This window comes from Protopterus annectens, chromosome 6.part0, assembly GCF_019279795.1.
Source record: "Protopterus annectens isolate FY-2018-M chromosome 6.part0, PAN1.0, whole genome shotgun sequence".
NCBI classification, from domain to species: domain Eukaryota; kingdom Metazoa; phylum Chordata; order Ceratodontiformes; family Protopteridae; genus Protopterus; species Protopterus annectens.
The window spans coordinates 944,736,527-944,761,057 of record NC_056737.1 but is presented as its reverse complement, the minus strand read 5'-3'; the positions used below and the strand labels follow the sequence as shown (position 1 = coordinate 944,761,057).

Here is a 24,531-nt window from a genome sequence, read left to right as displayed (position 1 = left end):
TCCAATATCATATTGCAACAGGTACATTTTTCCCTAAAATATTTCTATCTTCTCAAAATGATTGTCAGATGTGGCACTTTTTAACATAGGATTCCAAGACTGAGTATCTCTTAAAACTTTGTGCCAGTTAAAAAAATAAGATGAGTGTAAGACCACAGTAATGCTTTGAACATGTTAAAATTCTATCCTTGGGGCACTACACCTATTAATAGATTTGTTAACATAAATAACGCTGTTCGTCACAAGAAACGTGGTCTAACACACAGTCCCTATTACTATACCTACCTAGTTTTTATCAGAATTCATAAGAAAACAGAGTAACTACCTGCTATCAGAAGGAAAGAGTCTTTACAGTTGTGGTGGTGTTTAGGCACACAAAAAACATTATCAAGACAACTTGAAAACATTGCAAAGAACAGTTGATAAAGTCTTGCAATTTAAACTTGTACTACTTGTGATCACAGTTAATTTGCCAACACAATGGAGTTTTTCTAATTCATATTAGTTTTGTGTGTCTGTTCAAAGTTAATTTGGAAACACAAAAGTTCTCGGCTTGCACTCTATTTTAGTCAGTAAAACAAATATGTATAATTGTTATATACTTTCACTAACTTAATTTCTAATTACTTATGCATGTGATGCTGGTTTATCTGTCATTTCATCACATTAATAAAATAAGAAAACAGTATTCACCATGCTGGTCACATTCCGTATTACTTCTTTGGTACTTTCCATCATTGGAATGAGTGCATCTGATAAATATACCAAGATAATTTCTCAGTAACTTCTATAAGTTCCAAATGGTATTCAAAGTACAATATGCTTCTGTCATTTCCACAACACAGTGGCTTAGAGTTAAATGAATCCTTTTACAATATCAGAATGAGCCACGTATTAGCACAGTTCTACTAGTATCTATGTAGGAAGTTTCAAGCATTTCCATAAAACTATGGCTATTCCTTGAGATACATCTCAATAAGGGAATATAGGGAGTCGCATTAATATATACCTTTTAAATATACTTACACATATGTAGTGATGCACTTCATCTATGCACGTCTAGAGTATTTTAATTTGTTTTTATATCAGTGGCATTTCTGACTTACTGCCTGCATTTGGACACAGAGGGCAATATTACTACACAATGGTCCAGCATTTATATAACATGCATATAACTCAGTTTTTCTGCAAGTTTTAAAATGTAGAGAACTGTTCCTGCCAAAGAATGAGAAATCTGTGCATCTGTCTGTACTCTACCCTTTCTTACTTTCTCAATTCTCTCATCTAGAGCCTTTCAGTGAATTAACATCAATTATTGCAACATCCAGACTGCACAAAATTTTAATAATTTAGTTCTAACATTCACATAGCTGCTCTTCTACATTAACGCCAACAATATTTTTGGAGATCTGCAACACTAAAGTGATGCACTCGAGCAAATTGCTTCATTTGGATTCCCTGTGATCAATTTTTTTTTGTTTGAAGCAATTAAACCCAATTTAATTTGTTTATTAACATACCTGATGAATATTGTGAAATGTCTATCAAAGCTAAAATGCTCTATAATGTATTTTTGTGATAATTTTTGACCACATATCTTTAAAAGCTAATAATCCAGAACAGTTTTAGTGCAAGCCAAAATTCATTGACAGTTTTTTCTTTCTTTCACTGTAATTCATTGCACATTTAGAAGAGTAACCCAAGTGCATGTTGGTATTTATTTTAGCAATTGGTGTGTAAGGGAAAGGATTTACATACATGCATACAAATATTTCAAGCATGGACTTTAATGCCCTTCTAGCCTGCCAATATGCCATAACAGTTGTTCCCCTAATAAGTGTCAGGCTGTTCTTAAAATATCTAAACTAGTGCTTGTGTCAAAGTAATTTGTTGGTCTGTTCCATGCATCAGCTGCTCTCTAAAAGAACAAATTAGTGCATGTCTAATAACTATAGAATCTCCTGTATAGGTTGCCTAATGATTCTCTACTACTTTTTGATAACCCCAAACATTCTCAGAGGTAGTCATCTCTAAATGCCCTATATACCTGAATAAGGTATCTGAGTAAATATCTACATGACACACTGTACAGGTTCAGATATTTTGATCTTTCATAATAACTTAAATTTTCACAAACATGGATGCTTTTAGTATATTTCCACTGTTCTCTTCCCAGTTTACTTATACTTGTTTTTTTATAAAGTTTCTATATTGTTATTCCATACTCTAGTTAGGGTCTAGTGTGACTAGCAATGACTTCATCATTTCTGATTTCCTAGACTTTATAAATCGTTTTATACAACCTCTAGTTTTATAACTATTATTAACTAATTGTTTGATATGATCAGAATAAGTCAAAGCTGGATCTACCGATATACCCAAGTCAATCACTATGTGCTGTATTAAATATTCTCCTTTCAATTTATGTCTCCCAAATGACTCCCAAATCTCATATGCTTAGTTTTTATGTCTTTATTAGCATATTATTCTCCAGTGCCCAAATAGTCAATTTATTCAAATTATTTTGTAAAACAGCCCTATCTGTAACACATGTAAATCAATTTACCCAATTTCAAATAATCTGCATACAGAAGTAGAACACCTTAGATGAAAAAAATAGATCTGAAAGATATAATCTAAATAGGTATGGGCCTAGAACCGAGTCCTGTGGGACACCCTGACTGTAACCTCGAATTTTACTTGTCCAATTGCTGTATGATACTTGTCATGTTCTATTTGTAAGCCACACAGCTATCCATCCAAAACTGTAAGTTAGGACAGGAGGAGCAAATTGGTTTATAGCTTGGATTTTGTTCCTAGATGTCAATGCTGTTTTCAGGATTAATTTAAGTCTTCTAAAGTATTCCTTACAAAGTTTTATTTGCATTTGTTCATGCTTTATTGTTGATCCTTCATCAATTCCCAAATATGTATTCACTCCATCTTGCTCAAGTTTACTTTTATATCACATTCTTGTTGCAAATTAATGTTTTCTTGGTGCTGCATGGTACTTTAAGGTCTTGCTGAAGTGTTCTTAGGTTATTATTATTAATTCTGTCTCTTCTCTGTGCTTTGTGTGGATCCAGTTTGCATATATTTTTCAGTATAATCTAACTTAATTTCAGTATCTGAGGTTATCTGGATATCACTAGGACAATTTATCACCTCTTTGTGGATCCAAACTGTTTTGCATAATATTTTGTAAATATATTTATAATCTGTTGTTTCTAAAACTACATTTTAGAATCTACACACAGTTTATCAAGTTGTATGTCTTTACTCCTTCCACATCTTATGTAAATATAAAATGGTTTCCTATTATGCTCAATGTTGTTATATAAATTTTCTTCAAATTTGTCTTGATCTTGCCTCACACTAAGTTTAATTTGTCTGCCCAGCTTGTTTATTTTAGTTGTTAAAGCTGTAGTTTAACCTCTTTTCCATCTGTTATATGTTTTGTCTATCACCTTAATCCAGTATCTTGGTCTTATGGAAACATATTCTCCTAATGTTGCGTGCCTAGATCCAAATACATTTTTTTTATTTTTTGCCTTCAAACAACTACTCTCAATCCTTTCCACATTCCTTTTGCGGTTTTTCCACTGAATGCTTCACTCCAATTAGTTTTACATGTTGACTGTTTTACTTCCATATAGTCCATTATTAATCTTCTGTGCATTGGTTAGGATTTGAATTTGGCAGAGTTATCTAGCAACAAAGAAACGTTCATAACCCCATGATTATTGTATATCAGCAGTGATAAAATGTAACATGAAGTGACACCAATTTCTTTAGGAACACAAACAGTGTCTAGTATGTTCCATTACCTGGAAGGCTTTTTAACCGTCTGAAGCAATTGCTGTTCCTGAACATATGTTGTGAATAATTTCCATACTAATGTTGTTGAATCAATATTATTTCAGTCTGTTTCTGGTAAATTTAAGAAAGCAGCCATTATTTTTCTTCCCTTCTGTGTTTTATGCAAGAAATGCACATATTCCTCTTGGTCATCTGCACTTGACTTTGGTTTTGTATATACTCCAAAAATTGTTATATGTTCCAGGATAGTCTTTAGTGTCACAGTTAAGTAATCTATAGTACTGACGTTATTACTTAAAGTGTAATGATCACAGATATCATAACTATCTTTAATCCTATCAAAACGCAACTACCTGATTTTTGTGTTAGAATGTCTGTTACAGTAAAAACACTTCTACCCTGACAGAACTGGTTTCCAGTCATTGTTCTTTAATAACCATGTTTCACAAAAAATAACAACATCAGTCCTGTGGGAATGCAGCAAATTTTCCAAAAAAAAAAAAAAACTTTATTATCAATATTCCTGCATTAACAACTATAGGAGATGTATTAAATATTCCTATGTGTGAACTGTTAACTTTTCTACATGGCAAAAATCGTGCCTTGTGTTTTTCAAATTTAAGTTCATAGGTTCATAGGTAGGTACTAGGCTATCAGCCCCCAGGCCTATATAAGCCTAGCCGAAAAAGTTCCCTGGCTTTAGCCACCCAAGAAAATTATTTTCCTGTGCCCCTGTCGAGCAGAGTCACAGAAGTGATCCCCAGGGTGAATTTCATATTTTCTATCCAATTGTCAAGATTTTTCTTAAAGAGAGCTAATGAAGAGCTTTGTTTGACATGAATGGGTAGTCTGTTCCAGAGCATGGGAAGTCTCTGGGACAGGAATCTATCCCACCAGCATGTTCTGTTTATTGTGGTGACAAGGTTTAGGTCCCCGGATCATGTGGCTCAGAGAGATTGGGATTTCTTTAAGTGTAGCATGTCCAACAGATCTGGGTTTGACATGGCTTTGTATGTTAGGGAGAGGTCACCTCTGAGTAGGTGATATGCGATGGAGTAGAGCTGGAGTTTTTTGAGACAGTCTGCATATGGCATCTGTTTGAGGCCAGTAATCCTCTTAGTGAGGTATTTCTGAATCCTTTCCAGTTGTTGTAGATGTCTTGCAAGGTACATGCCAAATGGGGCATTGTACTCTATAATGGGTCTGATGAGGGATGAGTAGAGAGGAACAATGACCTCTTTTCTTCTAGAGGATAACCCCTTTGTGATGAGGTGTGCCGCATAGAAGTATTTCCTGACTACTGTGGCAATGTGATTATCAAAGGAGAGACCACTGTCCACCTGTGTCCCAAGGTCTCTTATCACACTTTCGGTGTTTAGTAGTATACCGCCTATGTGGTAGTTCATGGGTACAGTGTTTTTCTCAAAGGGGATGACAATGCACTTCTTGGCATTGAGCTCGAGGCCATAACTTTGACACCAAGCATCAGTCTCAGTGAGGCCCCTTTGTAGAATGTCCACATCATTAGGTGATTCTATTATGGCTCCTAGTTTACAGTTGCCTGTGAACTGCATTAGCCAAAGACCTGCCATGATAGCCTGGACTTCTGAAAAGTAAATGCCAAACAGGAGAGGACCCAGGACTGAGCCCTGTGGTACTCCACTTGTCACTGGTCTGAAGTCGATTAGTCGTCAGCTACTTTCATTGTGTGGGTTCTGTCAGTGAGCCAGTTGGCCACCCATCTTATGACATAGGGATTTATGCCAAGTTTAGTGAGTTTATCTATAATTCCAGAGTGGGGGGTGGTGTTGAAAGCCTTGGCGAGGTCAAGATAGGCTGTGTGCACCCCCTTACCCTTCTCTACGGCTCTGGTGACTGCTTCAAAAAAGTCAATCAGGTTTAGGAGACATGATCTACCTTTTACAAACTCAAACTGAGTGGGGTCCAGAGTTTGGAGGTTACCTATGTCTTTGTTTATAAGCTCCAAGGTGATATGTTCCATGGCCATGCAGACCAGGCTCGTCAGGTTAATGGGGCGGTAGTTCCCGAGGTCTATGGTGGCAACCCCTTTGTGGAGTGGGATAACTATTGCTGTGCACCATTCAGTAGGCACAAAGCCTGAAGTGAGGCTATGATTGAACATGGTGCTTAAGTGGCCAGTTCATTCTGTAGTTCGTGCAGAATGCAGCCTGGGATGTTGTCTGGTCCCATGGATGCTGTGTTCTTGGCTTTGGAGAGCGTGGCCTTTACTTGCTGCAAAAATTCTCCTCCCTGATTTTGACAAGTGCACACCATCCTGTATGAACAATAATGTGCCCAAAATGTGGCTTAGATGCTCTACACGTTTCTATTTTTTTTAAATGGGACATTATTTTCATGTAGGTATTTACCAAAAACAATCTCTTCATTCATGGAGACCTAACTCTCCTTTTTATGTGTTTTTTGTGAAAAATGCATCCTAACACCTGTACAAGCTATGATATCTAAGAGGACTGCAAGTTCCCTCCTAACAGTCAGAAAGTCCTTGCAGATGAGATAATTTACACTGACATAAATAAAAACAGATCTGTGCTTCCTTTATTAATGCATTTTAAGGCTTATCTCACATTCTCTATTTTTGCTCCTGGCAAATATAACACTATTTGATGTGCATTATCTTCTCTGCAAATGTAGGTATCAGTTCCTCTAATAATTGAATCTCCAATAACAAGATTATCTTTTCTGACCAGATCTGAAGAATCTTCAACTTCTAATTGAATGATATCCTCTATCAGTTGCTACAAAGTCATGATCTTCATCACCATTAGTATTATTAATCCCACTGTTTTCACTGCTTATTAAATTTGCAACATACAATTCTCACCCAGCTGGCTCTGTATATCAACATCTTAAGCATTGTTGTCAATATCTGCTTTTCTACTCTTTTTTTTTTCTTATAGTAATGTTCTCACATCATTCCACATTCAGTATTGAATTTTTTTCCTTTTCACCTGCCCTTTGCCTTTTTTTTCTCTTTTTGAAAAAAAATTATCCCTTTTTCTGTAGACTGAAGGTTTTCTGATAGAAAGATGTTACCATTCCCTGTAGTCTGTGTATTACATAACAAAGCAGTGTCCTTTTTATTATATATTCTCTTTGCTTTAGAGGCATTTATCAGTTTCTTTTTCTTCCTTGTTATCTGTTGTAAACTTCTTTTCTTTCAGTTTTTTTTTTAATTTTCCTCTATATGCTTTGAATCCTCAGATTCCTGAATACTTGTATCCAGAATTCCAAAGTTGTCAGTGGTATTATCTTGTTTAATAGTGGTTGAGTGATCTTTACAGACAATCGGAACTTCATTTCCTAAATGTATTCTATTTGCTCTTTCCCTAGCATTATTTATTGCATCAGCCTAGTCAATAATATATGTAACAACAGTTCTCCAAGCTTTTATAATTGCACACGTGCAACCATAAACAGTAAGTCAAGATTTACTGCTAATAATGATAAGCAAATCATCCAGCTTTTGACAGGAGGACTATAGAACATCAGTGTTATCTGGTGTTACCTTTAAATATACATATTATTTAGTACACTTTACAAGATATGTGTGCTTTAGCAAATCATTAAAGACATACTCATTTAAGGAATTGATATTCAGCTGTAAATGAATAATGAATTCTAAAATATAAGAATAATCAAAATCAGTTACCACAGAATTCAAAGAGAATTTAAATCAGTTATAAGAAAAATCACACTAACTATATTCAACTTTCTATTAAAGTAAGTATTGTAAAGTTGTTGCTCTGACTGCGCAAGTTGTGAAAGTCAGACAAAAGCTGGAATTCCCTTACCTTCCTTTACTATTGCTCCTCCAAGTCACAGTACTTGGAAAGTTGACTGATAGAACACAATATGGTCCATTCGGAAATGGTCTACATAGTTAAAAGCTGCAAGCACAGTGTAAGATATTAAATACTGGTGCAGCAACTTTATGAGCCCTCCTTGCAATGAAAAAAGCACACAAGCATTAAAATAACCACTTCAGTGATTGTACCAACCTTCAGAAAATTGATCTGTCTCAGGTAAATGCAAAGTTCTCAGCTCTAGTTACAGATCATGGATTATGCATGCTGTTTTGTATAAAGTCTGTTCCTTCTACATACTAGGACTTAGATTTTCATGTTCTTTGACTGCCTAAGCAGACAATTTGCTAATTCATAGATTAGACAATGAAGTAATCATTTATGTAGATTCAACTGTGAATATCCATTTTACTGTAGATTGTCAAACTGCACACTTTGACACTATACAAGACTGCAGTTTCGATACATACTATACTTTTTTGTAATAGAATAACCAATGTTATAAAAGGCTGCCACTTTCAAAATATGAGCACTATAGAAATCATGTGTACATGCATATAGACACACACACACACATGCAACACACGCAACACACATATACACACACACACACACACACACACACACACACACACACACACACACAACACACATATACACACACACACACACACACACACACACACACACACACACACACACACACACACACACACACAACTTGTAAAATAAAATGCATAAATCAAATACTGCCAACTGGAATCACCTTTAAAATACAAGAACAGTACTTTTTGGTGGATGCTGCCACAAAACTAAAAGAATGCTTTTTTTGACCTGCCACACATTTATTCCAGGTACATGGGAAAAACCATTTAATCCTAAAAACACAAAAGAAGAGGATTTTTTTATTGATGCGGATACTACTGTCAAAGTGCCGATGATGTACAGGCCTGGTGTATACAAGGTATTCCAAGATTCACATGTCGGTTGCACTTTCCTAGAATTACCTTATAAGGGAGCAGCTTCTTTGTTTCTGATTCTGCCTGATGCTGGTAAGATGGAAGATGTGGTCGAGTCGTTGTCCTTTGAAACAGTACTAAAGTGGCATCATTCAACAATCCATAGGTGATTCAAAAGCTTTGATTTATATTGTTGTTCTGATGGTTCATAAACATATTATTTGCATTATTAAAAACTGCAAGCACTGAACATTTATTAACACAAAACATGGTGTGCCAGAATATTGTTTTATATTAAAAATTCACCAGTGTTTGTAATGTGATAGAGGTGTTGCAGTGCAGTTTATGCCATGCATTTGCAGCAGCTGTGAGACAAAACTGAGATTTTTAACAAAGCAGGTATCTCTTATAACAATATCTGGTTAAATAAATAGCGCTGAGTGATTTCATTAAAACCAGATAACTTGAACAGGTTATGCACTGCAACAATGATTGTCTTAGGCTTCAGAGGTTACAAAAGTAAGACTTCATTCATTTCATAATGGTGTATGTTTTCAATGTATTAGAAAACCGCATGTGGTCAAGACAATATGATCGACTTTCTGAAGTGTTGAAAACTTAACAAAAACACTGTGGTTTTGCAGGCTGCAAGCCTTGCTGCACCCTCCACACACCAGCTAATTACATATACCAACTTCTAGATCACACTGCAGTGGGGAAAAGGACAAATTTCCAGATCTCCACTGTACTACAATCTCAGTAAAAACATTATCTATGCGCTACCCAGTGTTCATCATTTCAGAATGTTGATCATATGTGTAGTTTAACATTTGAAACACTGATAAAACAGCATAGAACCATTATTTATTCCTACAAAATAGATTTAATTACACTCACAACCATTATCGGTGTTCTTTAAACTGTGGCATACAGAGCACAGATATAAAGACTGAAATTTGAACTTCTGGTTTCACTCACTAATGTCCTTTATTTATTATTTTATGTTTTTATTTATTATTTCTATCATCTTATCTGAATCACAATTTGTATAGTTTCTGTAACTACCTCTTCCACTCCTTTTTAATTTGTCAAGTGTTTTTAAGTTTACATTACTGCCTCATCACCCTCTTCCCTTGCGCAAGTAGTAGGATGGTAGCTTCACAAAATCTTAAACCTTGCCTCATGGGGTTCTTGTGGTTAAGTAAAGCTAAGAAGAAGAATTAAGATTCGCAAAATGAGAGTCCCTCTACATGCACACCATGTTTCTCCAAACTCAAGACAAGCTCCCCTCCCATTCCAAAGAATAATCACACCCAGCAGTCACGCCAAACTTCTAGGCCTCAAAATTGACAATAGCCTTAAATTTGACATTCATATCTCCCAGACCATTAAAAGAGTTCACAGAAAAATGGGCCTACTCTATTGCAACAGTTTTTCACCAGTCACTCTAAGGTTACCACAGCCAGGACACACCTCCTATCGACCCCACTTTACGCCTCCCCCGTGCTTACCAATATCTGGAAAACTGAGCTCAACAAACTAGATAGCTACTACAATAAAATAACCAAATTTGCCACAGGATCTCCTTCTAGAACCCACCATTATGAAAGCCTCAAAAAACTCAACTGGCTAGAACTCCCCCTGACCCTTCAAGTCAGCCAACTAGCACGTGCTTACAAAGTACTATGTCATCCAGGCAACACACCAGCCCTGCAGCAACTACTCCAGCCTTACACCACTACCAGATCCTGAGATCTAGTACCCAGCACCTCCTTAAGGTAACAAACTTTAAAAATGAGGCAGGTAGATCTGTTTATAGCCACTTAATCTCTAAAATCTGGAACTCCCTTCCAGCCCACATAATAAATAACTCCACCACCCATTTCAAAAAACTACTCAAAACAAACTTCCTGAATCACAGATTATGTACCTGTACTGCCCCTGAATAGTAACTCATATGTCTCTGTTTCCAGCAACTAGAGTAACAGCTTATCTACTGATTTTGTAATGTATGCATGCAGTAATAGTATTACTGAACACTGTAAAGAAACCTAAAGGACATAGCATGTCTCTCATGTGTAGAAATGAGTTATGGAAGTTATCTACTCTATCTTCTTGCTATACTTGCTGTTAAACACCTCTATAACATGTATATATTAATGTAGCCTGTGAATGTTGGCAAATACACTCTTTGGTTAACTCACTATCTTATATGTACTGTACTTCTATATGAAGTATAAAGATTGTGCACTCTATATATTGTTTAATGAACCATTTGGTTAACATGTCTTTTTTTTGTTAATGATTTTACTGCTCTGGAGCTTTTCCCCCTGGGCCTCCACTGAAAATGGACATATATCCAGTTGGACACTCCCGGTTAACAAATGTAAAATAAAATAAATAATAAAAGGTAATGCTGAGACACAGGAAAGCTCAGCATTGTAGACTATGTATCTCTGTGCACTTGGTGAAAATGAAACAAACTAATAATATCACTGCAGCTGCTGTCCAACTTCTGCTAATGTTGTCTCTTTCGGATTTTCCCAGTTAGGGGTCGCCACAGCGAAACTCTGGTCTGCTAATGATTGGCAGTAGAATTTTACATGCTGAGTTGCCAGCCCAGACGCACAACCTTCAACGAAGGTACGCCCATTCATGCATGTCTCCACACAGAAGCGCTCTAGCTGAGAATCGAACAGGACGTCTGTCCAACTTCTGCTAATGTAGAATTAAGAATTTATTGTCCTTAATGTGCTAATAAATTCTGCCATTCCACAAGCTTTATTTGAGCCATTCCTTCCATTCAAATGTCTCAACTCTCTCTCTCTGTCTCTCCTTTCACAGAACTAAGTGATGCAAAAAAAAAAAAAACATCATTGCAAGGAAACTCCGCAGAGCTGTAGACTTTGAACACTCATGTGAATCAGCTGCCTGACACATTGCTTTTTCCTAAGGTTTCTCTTTATACATGGCTTTAAATAAAATGTATATGGCTATCACCACTCCCTTATACTCAAGAAAAATCAGGAAGCCCATTCTAAGGAAATTCTACAGAAATGGGAACTTTGAACACTTATATGAACTGGCTGCCAGGCAAATCAACAGGTCCTGAAGATCATTTTTGTACAAGTATGCTTCCATCTTTTTCCATTTTACCAATAAGAAAATTAAATGTCAGTTTATTCAAGTCTACATTTCACATTCTTGAAAGTGCACAATCAGGGTCAGACTTAAGCGTAATCACAAAATTTCAGACTTTTTTTTCATTTGTGGCAGTTTTATTACAATTAACTTGGGGGGGTATTAAAAAAAATCAGAGTGCCATCAGGAGCACTAAATGTCAAAGGCATCATAGTGCCCAGTGCTGCTTATGTATATGCTATAGGATCAGCACAGTTCTGGCATTCTGGGTAAAGGGCTGCACTGCAAACTAGAGCAGCCATGTTACTGGCTGTAGTCTCACTTCTAAGCTGTAGCAAAGTGGCTACACTACAAATGGACACTTGACCAGCTTGAGAAGTGCAATAAGGTGATATGCTCAAGGCTTTGCATGTTCACATCTGCAACAAAGAACCTTGTAGCTGTTACACTGACACTGCGAACAGACCACAGGACACCAGCACAGCAAGATACACATTTCATCATATAAATAAAGAGGTGAGGGGAGAGAAAAGGTTGTAAAGGGGCAAGAACAAGCTAAGGAAAACAGACACAAGGATAATCTGAAGCAAGGTAAGTGGTGGAACATGGGATTTTTGTGAGATAAGTGCCCATTTTACTTTTTTGAAGAAGAAGTGCAGATGGAGACAATAACAAAGAGGTTTTTGTGGGAAGGTAAGCGGAAAGAGAGAAGGATGATGGGACAGACAGGTGTATCATGAATGTAAAAGGATGGACAACAATGTTGCAACACAGACCAGTGGAGGGGGTAACCAATGATGGGGAGGACTAGATTACAGGATATAGAGGGTAATACATAAGGAAAGGCAGCACTATGATGAGAACTTGGGCATGGTACAGTGGGACTATCTTACTGTTCAGAGAAGCCTCCCCAGATATAATTCACTTTCACACCTGGAGGTTGTTAATACAATTGATTTTTTTCTTGGATAATTGTTTTATTGTTGAGTCTATTTAAATGTTTTTATATGTATACATTTTAGTACTCCTTAAAGGCTGTTTCATAGCCAAGGTGCTAGAGACAATAAAGTGCTATTTTATTTACTTTTTTTAGTGAGTGGTTCCTAGTTGTGTTCATTCTGGTTTTGTTTTCTTTTGTTTGTAGTTTTACATACTTCACCTTCAGGCCTGGCATCATGAGCAGACTTTGCTCTGATGGCATGATGGTTAAGACCCATCAGTCATGTAACTCTATCAGCCACACCAACAGGTACTACACAATCCTTAAGTGGGAATCCAGTTATTGGCATACCTTGGACATGATTAGCTGCTACACCTCATGCTGGGTGGATGGCTAAAATGGACACCGTCAGAGGATTCTGAGATGAAGAGCCTTCACCACGTAGTTGACAAGGAGCCATGGCAACCACCAGTAAGTCCCCCAAGCCATTTTCAGCAGGATGACTTTCATCCCATTGAGACATAGTCCTGATTACTGCCAGTGACTCAGCACCAGATACATTAGCTGGCAAAGACCAAAATGGCAATATGGCTGAATCTGAAGAAGGAGGAGTCAAAAAGAGCAAGAAAAAAAAACACAACACATTAGTACATGTGTATGACAATTAGAGTTTCTACTGTACAGAGTAGATATGGCATATATGTGCTCTGATGCATGGGCAACCTGTCAGACTACTTGAGACAGGCCTCTCTGTTGAAGATGATCTCTTTGGGTGCTATAAAAGAAAACTGAGACTATTCAGTACAACATGCCCCTGCCAGCAGAAGACAATGTAACAGACAGACAATAGACAGAAAAGACAATAGAGAAACCTTTATATAGTGCTTACTATAAAACAATGTCTCACTTTCCTTATTCTTGGCACCTCACTTATGAAGCAGGCCACAGTGGTGCTTCCACACAATGTCTGCACTGCATGTCAGAGCAGAATTTACCAGTGTCATCACTCACACCCTTAAAACACTTGTGCCATGCATCAGTTTTGCATAAGACACCTCAATAATGGTCCAGCAGAAGTTCCTAATAGTCCCTTTGCAAGAGACACAAAAAAATCTTACATTCTTAAATTCAGCAGACAAAATAGCTGCTGAAAGAAGCACCTGAAGAAGGCAAGGCCACTGAATAGGCCAGAATGAGGAGCAAAATAGTAGCCTCATGCATGCAGTCATATGTTATGGATAGATACCATCTGATTTTCAATACTGGGCCACAATAGTAAGCTATGGAAAATATTATTTATACAGAGCGACAGCTCTAAAAGCTTTGTATTGTCCATGCATATGCTCAGTATGCACAGTATGCAGTAGATGTATTAGCCCAGTAACAGTTTATGCTGCCTGAGTGTGATAGTGGAAACTATTATGACAGCGATTCAGAGATGCTCATAGTAAGTTAACTCATAATCACTACAGGACCAGTTGTAGTGCTATAAAAAAATGCAGTCACTATACTATGGAGAAAGCAAATCAGGAATAGGAATTTAGTGGGGAAGATTTTGCTTTGTAAAATAGTCCTAGTGAAAGAAAATAAGACAAATTGTAATGTGTCTCAGCATTGCACTGCACACCTGAGGTACTGGGATAGACAGGAAGCAGTAGATTTTCCATAGCAAAGAGCACACTTGTTGGATAGGGTATTATCCATCTGGGAGTGGTGGCTTGTAGTGACAGAGAACATAACATAAGGCATGAGAAGTAACTGACCTGTGGGGATGCTACTCTGTGATCTATGCACACAGATTACAAGACACGCTACAGGGGAAATAGTGGCTTCTCTACATAAGTCACAGCATGGCCATGTGTAAAAGGGGATGTGAGAGATAAAAGATGTGTATGGCACCAGTGACCTTTAGCACAGAGTTGCAAGAAGGTGGGCAGTAGCAACATGTCCACTGCTGATTTTATGGGATGGTGGAATGGTGGCTAATTAAGGGAGGTGGATAGTGGTGAAACAGGAGTCTGCCAAGGATACTCTTGTACTCCTCATACACACACACACGCACACACACACACACACACACTCATGGGCCAAAGAAAATGGTAAAGGATGAAAACGTGTATCACCTAGGAGACAGAGGTGTTATTATAGACCTTACACATACATGGCATCCACATCCTGGGAAAAGGGTAAAATGGAAAAAGCTTTCTGAGACAAGGACATCAGTGCTGATTAGACACTAGAATAAATGCATCACATAGTCATTAGTATTATACTGCATGCCAAGTCAAAAAGAATCAGACATGATTGACCCTCCGCAAAATGTGGACCACCAAGACAGAAGCAGCTCACAGAGGACGGTGGAGTACCTGGTATCTATGCTGGGGCAAGTGACTGAACCCTAATACCTGACAGTGGCTTGAATGTGGAAGCTGGGCTGCTGATGACTGCTGGAATGTCTTATATATCACTCTGGGATGTTAGAATTGGGAGTCTACCTCTACAAAGAGGCAAGTCACAAGCAGAGTCCCTCGGTGATCAGTCCTGGGACTGCTCCTTTTTGGCATTTACTTCTCTGAAGTTAAGGCAAATGTCAATGGCCTCTGGCTGACTAAATTTGCAGATTGTTGCAAATTAGGAGCTATCACTGTATCCCACATTGACACAAATGTTCACCATGAAGGGCTGGCACAGACAAACAACTGATGTTAGAGCCCTGAACTAAAACTAAATGCCAAAAAATGCATAATAGTATCCTGTGGGAAGTCATCCACTCCTGGTAACTATCATATTGACAACATAGCCCTAAGAGCTGACCCTGTAGTTAGGGACTTGAGAACACATATAGACACTAATATAGCCTTTGACCATCACATGTGTACAGTAGAAACGAAATCATTCTATGCTGTGCAACTTATAAACAAAGGTATGTTATCTAGCTCCAAGGAAGTCATTGTTACACTGTATTTGGCATTCATCAGACCTATCATTGAGTACAATGCCCCCTTTGGTATGTACCTAACCAAGCATATCAAACAAACTGGAATGTCCACAGAAGTTCCTTACTAAAAAGAATATAGGGCATAAGTAACATGTCCTGTGCAGACCGCCTCAAGGCCCTATCCCTGTATTCTGTCTCCTACAGACTATTGAGGGCAGATCTATGCCTGGCATATAGGGCATTTTCAGACCCCACACTGATGGAGCTCCTGCATATCTACAAAACAAACAGCATCAGATTTACCCATTCTTAAGACTTAAACCTTGACTGTGATATAAATAGGACCTGCTAGAGAGACAGGTATGTATTCCAGAGACTACCCCTTCTCTGGAACAGATTCCCCATCCACGTGAAGTAGAGCTCCTCCCCAACCCAATTCATGTGGCTATGCCCATGCAACTCCCACTCTAATATCATCCACCCCATCCAACCACTACCTTTCTTTCCACTCCACTAACTACCTTGATTATTGCAAGCTCAGATTCTCATAAGCCTAGTACTTATTATACAGCAGGAACTTCTTATTGTAACATTTGTTAATGTCTGGTATGTACTTCACAGATAAAGATTCTAGTTGTCTACTGATGTACTGTGTTCTTCATCTGTAAATATGTTGTAAGTAATTGCTATGTAAATTGTTAATCGCTATGTAATACAATGTAACTACTGAATGTTTATTTTAACTGTGGAGCTTTTCTCCCCGGGCCTCTGCTGAAAATGGACCTACGTCCAGTCAGACACTCCCGATCAACAAATATAAATAAATAAATAAGCGTTACATGGACAATTGGATGAGGAACAGGAAATTCCTCTCTGGTTTGAGACCTATGCCTCTAATGGACACTGGCAGCCTGTAAATGGTTCATCTCCCAGTCCCAGGCCCCTACTTGTAAAGGTTTCATCTCCCAAGCCCCTACTTACACTTATCGAGGGTTCCAGAACTTGTCAGAGATTTGGGATATATGGCTAGGCTTAAAAAGGCCCTTGTGGTTGTTAGCCTAGTAAACACCTGTACTAGCTTTTGTATTTTATGGTGTACATCAACTGCAAGTATGTGAAAGGGGTATTCAGCAGAACACCTATGCATATCCATTCTTTAGGGGTATATTGGAGCTGTAATTGGGAAAGCCTGCACTGTAAGGTATGTATATGCCCATATTATATTTACATAATACCAGTTTGTGAGTCACTATTTCGAGATGCGAGGCATATGTCCTAGGATTGACGCAGTTATATATTACCATGATGCTTTTTCAGCTTCCTCGTGTGGGTTCAGAATAGCAGATCAGGACATGCCCAAGGTCACTTGGTCATATGGGTCAGAACATGGCTGAGGTCAGTAGGTCATATGGGTTAGAACATGGCTAAGCCCAGTAGGTCATATGCACCTGATGATGGTGGCAACAAGCAAATAGTTCATTTAGATAACACTAACCCTGGATGGCATGTAGACATCATTTGAAAAAGAGGTACAGTAGTGTAGCAAGGGTGGAACAATGGGAGTATTACTCCAGGTGCAAAATTTAAGGTGCACGACTGGCAGATTTAGTGTAAGAAACCAGTCAGCTTCCTATAATAATCCAAATACTTTTTTTTTTGTTCTTTAGTTGAGAGATGGGGGCAGGGATTTTTGGTGGTGTAGCTGATTTATTATAAGAAGGCAATCCTGCAGTAAGCATACACTTTTTTTTTTTTTTGCTTTTTACTGTGGGGGGTGAGGCATGCAAGTTAATGGGACTAGCACAGGCAATTAGATTAGCCAATTACTGCTCTAAAGAGGTAATTGAGGAGAGGTAGGCCAGTCTTCAATATCAGCTCTGGATTTCCTGCACTGTAACCCAGCAAGGCCACTAAAATCATAAAGTAAATTCTCATGGCTGTTGCTCATCTGACTCCAGTATAGAGATACCTCACTAGGCCAACTCTTCTGATTCCCACAGTTGCACACAGTCTCTATTCCCTGTTGAATATTCAAGTGCCATTTCCAACCATAGCCATAGCCACTCTTGAAGTCACTGACACCATCCCAACATGAGCAGGCATAACAGAGCTCCTGCACACTTGACCAAAGTGCTAGACCATCCCTCTAAAAGAATGCATCCAGCCCTAGCAGTGCAGGGTCACATAGTACAACTGGCAAATATTTACAACAAAGAAACTTCACCCTGGCAATGGAGGATGTAATCCCTATTTCCTTCTAGCCTGTAACCTGCCTATGTGGCTAGCACATCAATGTCCTCTGACCTTCATACATATGTTAGATTGCTAACACCTGTCACTATGCCGTACTCCGTATGTGTAAATGATGACTGCACCCTAATGACCTGGGTGAGTAAGGTAATATGTGATGCACAGTGTGGCCAGTAAATGCACTGCAATGCATAGCCATGGTGTGTTAATGTATGCAACCATTTATTCAGTGTTCTTCCTGTCATGATCTATAATCTTTGACCAGATGCTATCTATGTCCTAGTGCTGCAACATGTTATACTCACCTATGCCTTTCATGAGGACCTGCTACTGCTGGTTCTTCCAATAGCTCTGCTCTTGTCTCCTCTTCTGCAGTTTAGCAGGACTGTCATGCAGTATTGTGATGTTCCCTAGCTGCAGCTGCTTATGTTCTGTTATATTGTGTAGCATGGCACTCATCAGAAATAACTGATCACAGGTCAGAGATGCGTACTGCAGTGTGCCACCAGATGCGTCCAAGCAGAGGAGGCATGCCTTCAGGAGTCTGAAAACATGTTCAACATGTTCCATGTCTGTCAAGACAGTTTTGCATGAAATAATACTCTTTGCAGACGATATACTACTCACCCTAGTTAATTCAGAAGAATCGCTTCATGAATTAAACTTACTAGTTGAAAAGTTCTATCATATCTAATGTTTAAAAGTCAATAGTTCTAAATCAAATCATATATTGTTAAATAAAATAAACAAGTCTAATATCAGCATAAACCAAATAATTGGGAAACAGGTCACCTCACTAAAATATCTGGGGATTATTTTATGTGAAAACTTAGATTTAACTTTATCTACCAACTATAATAATATTGTGAATACCATAAAATTACTAGTTGGGCAATTAAATAAATTGTATTTAACATTTGAAGGCAGATTACAGCTAATAAAGATGGTTTTACTTCCAAAGGTAAGTTACATTGCATTAGCTATCCCTATAACCCCCAGCAAAAAGTTTTTAAAAGAATTAAATAAGATCTTTATAAATTTTCTTTGGTACCCAAAAAAGAATAGAATAGCTTTGTTAAATCATATCAGACCTTGAGAAATGGGAGGAATTAACTTCCCTGATTTAGAATCTTATATTAAAGCTTCTACTTTCAAAACAGTAATAAATTGGTTTGATCCAAAATATTCTTCTGCATGGAAGACCTTACATACTACTATATTCCTAAATGAAAGGGAATTAACAAAAAACTTACGATTAAATGAACATACAAATAAACGCTGGCATATTACCTGTGTTAACTTGCAATACAATTCTACTAAACCCACCAATCTAAACTATATAAATTATATAAAATTATATTTACAATATTTTCTGGAGTTTTGTAAATAATAACATTGGTATTGAACTATGGTTACAGCTATTAATTCCCTTTAAGATTACAAAACATTTCTTCAATAACATTCCTTCAAATACTCTTAATTCTTGAGAAGCAAAAAGTTTTACTTGCTGGTTCTAATGTATGGAAAGCTTAATAGTCATGGATGCAAGGCAATTAATTAATAAATTTGACTTATGAAATTCTGATTGGTTTACTTCCCTATGCACAAGATTTATGCAGAACAATAAAAAGTTCTTCCTTTGCTTCCGTTCCTAAACTCATATATTTTTTACATGAAGTAATTTACAGGGACTTTAATTGGACAAATATAACCTCGAATCTTTATAAAATTATTATAAATTACAAGGCCATTCCTAATCAGAAGTTCTGGAACTTTTTCACTAAAGAATATCCATTATTGTTATCAAATGAGAATAAATCCAGCTTATTATATTCTATTAAATTAACCTCCAATATACAAATTTGGAATTTTTTTTTCATGGAAACTTTTGCATAGAGCTTTCTATACACCCAACAAAATTGCTAGATTCTCCAATTCTAATGAGATAACTTGCTGGAGATGTTCCTCAAAATGTAATGCTGATTGGTTTCATATTATGTATGAATGTACTCATATCAAGAAATTCTGGGAAGATATTGTTGATTTTTTGCAAGTCATTTTTACAGATTCCTTTATTTTGTCAAAGTCACAAATTTTTCTGAATATAAATGAAGCTGTTGTTTCAAAAAACGAAGACATTTATCTACTTTGGACTATAATGTCAGTTTCAAAGAAATGTATCACAAGGAAATGGAAGACATCCTCCACTCCAGCCTTCGATGATTTTTTAATCCTACTGAAAGATGTAGCACAGCTGGATATCAGAGTAAAGGAAATGAGAATCTTTCCTAGGAAATGGCTTAATAATCCTTGGGAGAAAGTTCTCTCCCTTATTGAGACTGTTAAAACAGACTTAAATTTACTTCCTTATGTGATGAAGAAGTAAAATGACTCTTTCTAATAGTGTGTAACTTTCTCTTTGTGTATTTCAATTTGTTTTTTCCCTTTTATTTTTTTTCCTCTTTTGCTTATTGCATACTTGGTTTAAGGCCATTTTTACATTTGTAAATAGTTCATTATAATTTATTCTTGATTGAAATGTAAAAGTTTATTATTACTTTGCTTGAAAAAAATTAATAAAATTACTTGAACAAAAAAAAAACAGTTTTGTATGCCATCTCTGCCATAATCTATATGTTTCATATGGGGGTCATGCACCATATTTCCAGGGCAAATACTGCATCCTGTGCAACAAACAACAGTAGTCACCATTATGAGTGGTCTACTGTCTACATCAATGACAACAGCATACCCTGTCATTGTATCTGGCAATGTGTGAACCTACCAAGTAGATGACATTGACGGATCTAACCTTCACAAGAAATGCTGGTCGATATTGCATGTATACCAAATGTATAAATCATGGGAGTTGCCAGGATGGTATAGACCCACTGTATATAGTACTCTATGCATTACACACATCACCTTGAAGTTGATAGAATAGAAGCCCTCATGGTGGATATACCACCATGTGGATCAGGTGAGGCCTTGATTGTAATATAGATTCAATCAATGGTGCCAGAACCTCAGGGAAATGAGATACATTGGCAAATTCTGCATAGTGCTGACAGATTGTTTGTTTTCATCTTTGCTGTATGTGAAAATCATACATGCTTCTCCACATGCTGCAGTATCAGGTTAGGAACTGGTGTAGGATCTGCAAGACTGACGATTGTGAAGCTCCTAATGTGTCCTTTTTCAGATGCTGGACCCATAACAAGAATGGATAATTCTATACAAACCTTTTTGCTCATTAGGATAGATGGTGCATGTATCCATTTTGATTCCATGTGTGTGTCTCTTACCAGACATTAAAAGTCAACAACATCCTGGTCATGAAGGTGATGGTATTTCTGTGATTCACCCCAGAGGACAACAGCACACATCATTTTTAGCACTGGCTCCCAGGTAGCTGCTAACGCTTGCTTCTCAGCCAAGGATGCTGCTACTCCTGGCCTGACAGTACAGGTGAAACCTCTAGACCAAGAAATCATCATTCAGTATAGAGGCCTGTCATGGGTCCTTGCACTAAATGTGTATGTCTGTGAATCACTCCAGCATATTGATTTTATCCTTTGCATACATAACGAGTGCCAGTTGTATAACTGCAGTCATTTGAATATTACTATACTTCGATTTGCATAGCATGAATATTGCACTATTTTCCTTATAGTGCAGTCATGCTAGTTGTCTTTCTGAGTCACCACCTACCTCTGCATAAGTGGTCATTGGGTTATTTCAGTAACATTATTTCTGAATACCTCTGCAGTCTTATGAAAGAGTATTAGGTCTTTCAGAGCAGCTGCTACCTGTCACCAGCTAATATTAGCAGATATCACAAGATCATATTCTGTACACAATTATTCCCATTCACTTTGTTATATTCTTTTCAGAAAAGTCTAGGCTGAAAAACATGTTCATCCACAGCTATTTTTTGAAACCTATGGGTAGTGATAGAACTGCTATTTCTTTGACTACTATGTGTAGCTTTTTAACTACTGAGAAAAATGTCAGTTAATGGCGCAGCTGCATTTCTTCAGCAACAATTATGTGATTCAAAGGCGTAGTCTATATGCTGTTATTTTTGTTTGGGAAGGAATATGTAATAGGAGAAACAAAAAGGAAGCTCAACATTAGACTTAGACGAAATTGCACAAATATTAAGAAAATTGGTAAGTACAGTCCTGTTGTGCAGCATTTGTTTTATGTCAGGATGGTTCGTATACCTTTCAATATGGTGCCTTGTATATGTTATTACCAACACTAATTATTTTAGATTGAATACTGAAGTATGCTTCAGAAAGAAAGAAAGAAAGAAGCCGCACTGCTCATTACATGTTGCCATAGAGGACTAAAGTCCTGACTACAACTCAGGTGCTTATGTTTAATTAGTCACTAGATCACTCAGTGGGGGGGGGGTGAGTATGCCAATCCTGGGGGGGGTGGAATGGAGCAATACACCCACTGCCACATTCCCTTGTAGGCGGAGCAGTGCAAATATGCATCCCAGGAGCAGATTTATGGCTCAGCAAGCCAATATTAGGTAGCAGCCTTCAAAGCAATTACATAGGAGTATGGCCTGCAAGTACAAGTCATTGTGGGATCCCACACTGATGCGTGTTGCACGTATGTCCACAAAAGGGTGGGGTTACACCACAAAATGTCCTCCTAAGTAAGATATCAGCAAGGACACAAAATTCTCTCATGGATGCTTGAATGACAGCCCCTTCCAGACAACAATGCCTATTAAAAAGAGAAGAAGCCCTGCCTGTTTAACAATTTAATACATTTTAACCAGCTGGTCTGAATAATAAATTTAGCTGGAGATACCTAATTGTTTAATTATTTAATTAATTCATTTTTTTGGTTATATGTTCCTTGTTGAGTTACATAAATGTATTTTTTTATTTCAAATTCCTCTAAAGGCTGTAAAGTCAAGGTGCCAGGGTTTTTAATGCAGATTTTTTTTATTATTATTTTTATACTGTTCTTTTACAAATTGTTGTTCAGATATGTTGTTTTTATATCTGCCCCCCTCATATGCTAACACCTGACTGATTGCCATGACTCTGCCCATTCATTCTATATAGGGCAAACCCTGATCGTGGCTCAGTAATAATGCAGGCAGTTGTGTGTGTGTTGGTAGTGGGGGTGCATACTCTAAAGCATACTCTAAAATGCTGCAAAGCCACTAAAGCAAGGAGAATATAATAGGCATAGCATGTGTCTGTGACCCACCTCCATGAGTGGCATAGCCCTTCATACAGCTATGCTCTCTCATCTTCTAGTGGACAGCTCCTGCTAGGTCCCTGGTCTCCAACAGTGATTTATTAGTGGGAGAAACACCCTGCAACATAGCCCTTCTACCTCCCCTCCTGGGAAGGGTGAGCAGGTGATGCCTCATATGTCTTCCCCTTTGCTGGTCCCTCTAGCAACTAGGCAGCTTCCACAACTAGTGCTGAATAGGTCATAGTGAAGGCTCCAAACCTTGCACTACAGAATCAGCAGTTCAAACATTTGAAATCAGCAGCAGACTGCTGGATATGGGTCATTGAAACACTTTTTTTCTTTACTGGAATGTATGCTCTGTCACCATGGCTGCTTGATAATGAAGTTAGTATATTAAAGTGAGAGAAACTGTGGGTGACCACCACCCCCTGACACCTATCCTGGTTCCAAGGAGTTTGCCACCTATAAAAACACTTGCTTCAGTATTTGTGTTCTTCACATATTTGTCAGGTCTCAGCTATTGTTGCAATGTTTGTAGACACAAAATGCCCTTTATATTTAGATATGAATCCTGGCACCTTTAAAAGTAATGGTTATGCATCCACAATCTCACTCATAAATGAAGTATCAATTATCCTACCACAACTTGCTATCTGTATAAAAAAAAAATGTAATGTGCTCTAGCGTCCCCTTCCCACCATGCCAATGCAGGTCAATGGTGTTTTTACCATCAGCTGATACAAAGCATCTAGTCTACCTGCTTCCACAAATCAAAGCATTCTTATCCACCAACACACACACACACACACACACATACACATTTTAACAATTTGCAGATCAAGTTAATTTGCCTAGTCGCCCACAACTGGGTTAGCCCTGATTCCACTGATAGAAAAGATAAACAAAGAAGAGCAAAGAATGGTCATATCTAGGACATGATTTATATCTTCATGCAGTAAATGTAAGCATTGCCTACTAATATTAGAGATCAGGAAATTCTAGCCTCTATAATATCATCTTATGCTGTGTCTCCTGCATCCAATCATAGAAGATTTAAGAAACTCTTCATATAAAGACGTATTTTTAAGGCTAATGTTTCTTCAGTGTGAATAGTTAACAAAACTTTATATTTTATGTGTACATCAAAATTACGAACCAAATAAAAAACTTGTGTTCTACATTATTTAATAGGTTTGCAAGTGTGTCCCTTCCAAAGTTTTCTATTGCTACATCCTATGATCTGAAAGAGCTGCTAATTGAAATGGGCATCGCAGATGTATTCAGTGACTCTGCAGACCTTTCTGGAATTACAGGCAATCGAGACCTGAAAGTTTCTAAGGTAAGCTTCAAGATTATATTGCCTTTTAAATTCTTTTGAAAGTGGACTCATATAAAAGAGAAACTGGCAAG

General features: G+C 37.6%; 1 protein-coding gene across 2 annotated transcripts in view; it reads left to right on the top strand.

Annotated features, from left to right (window-relative positions):
• LOC122804626 (alpha-1-antitrypsin-like) overlaps positions 1-24,531 on the top strand; it is a 161,950-nt gene that overhangs the window by 95,828 nt on the left and 41,591 nt on the right. For both annotated transcript variants that reach the window (XM_044074598.1, XM_044074597.1), the window contains exons 4-5: positions 8,519-8,789; positions 24,313-24,460. In XM_044074598.1, the coding sequence (XP_043930533.1) occupies positions 8,519-8,789; positions 24,313-24,460 (419 nt within the window). The remainder of the gene's footprint in view (positions 1-8,518; positions 8,790-24,312; positions 24,461-24,531) is intronic.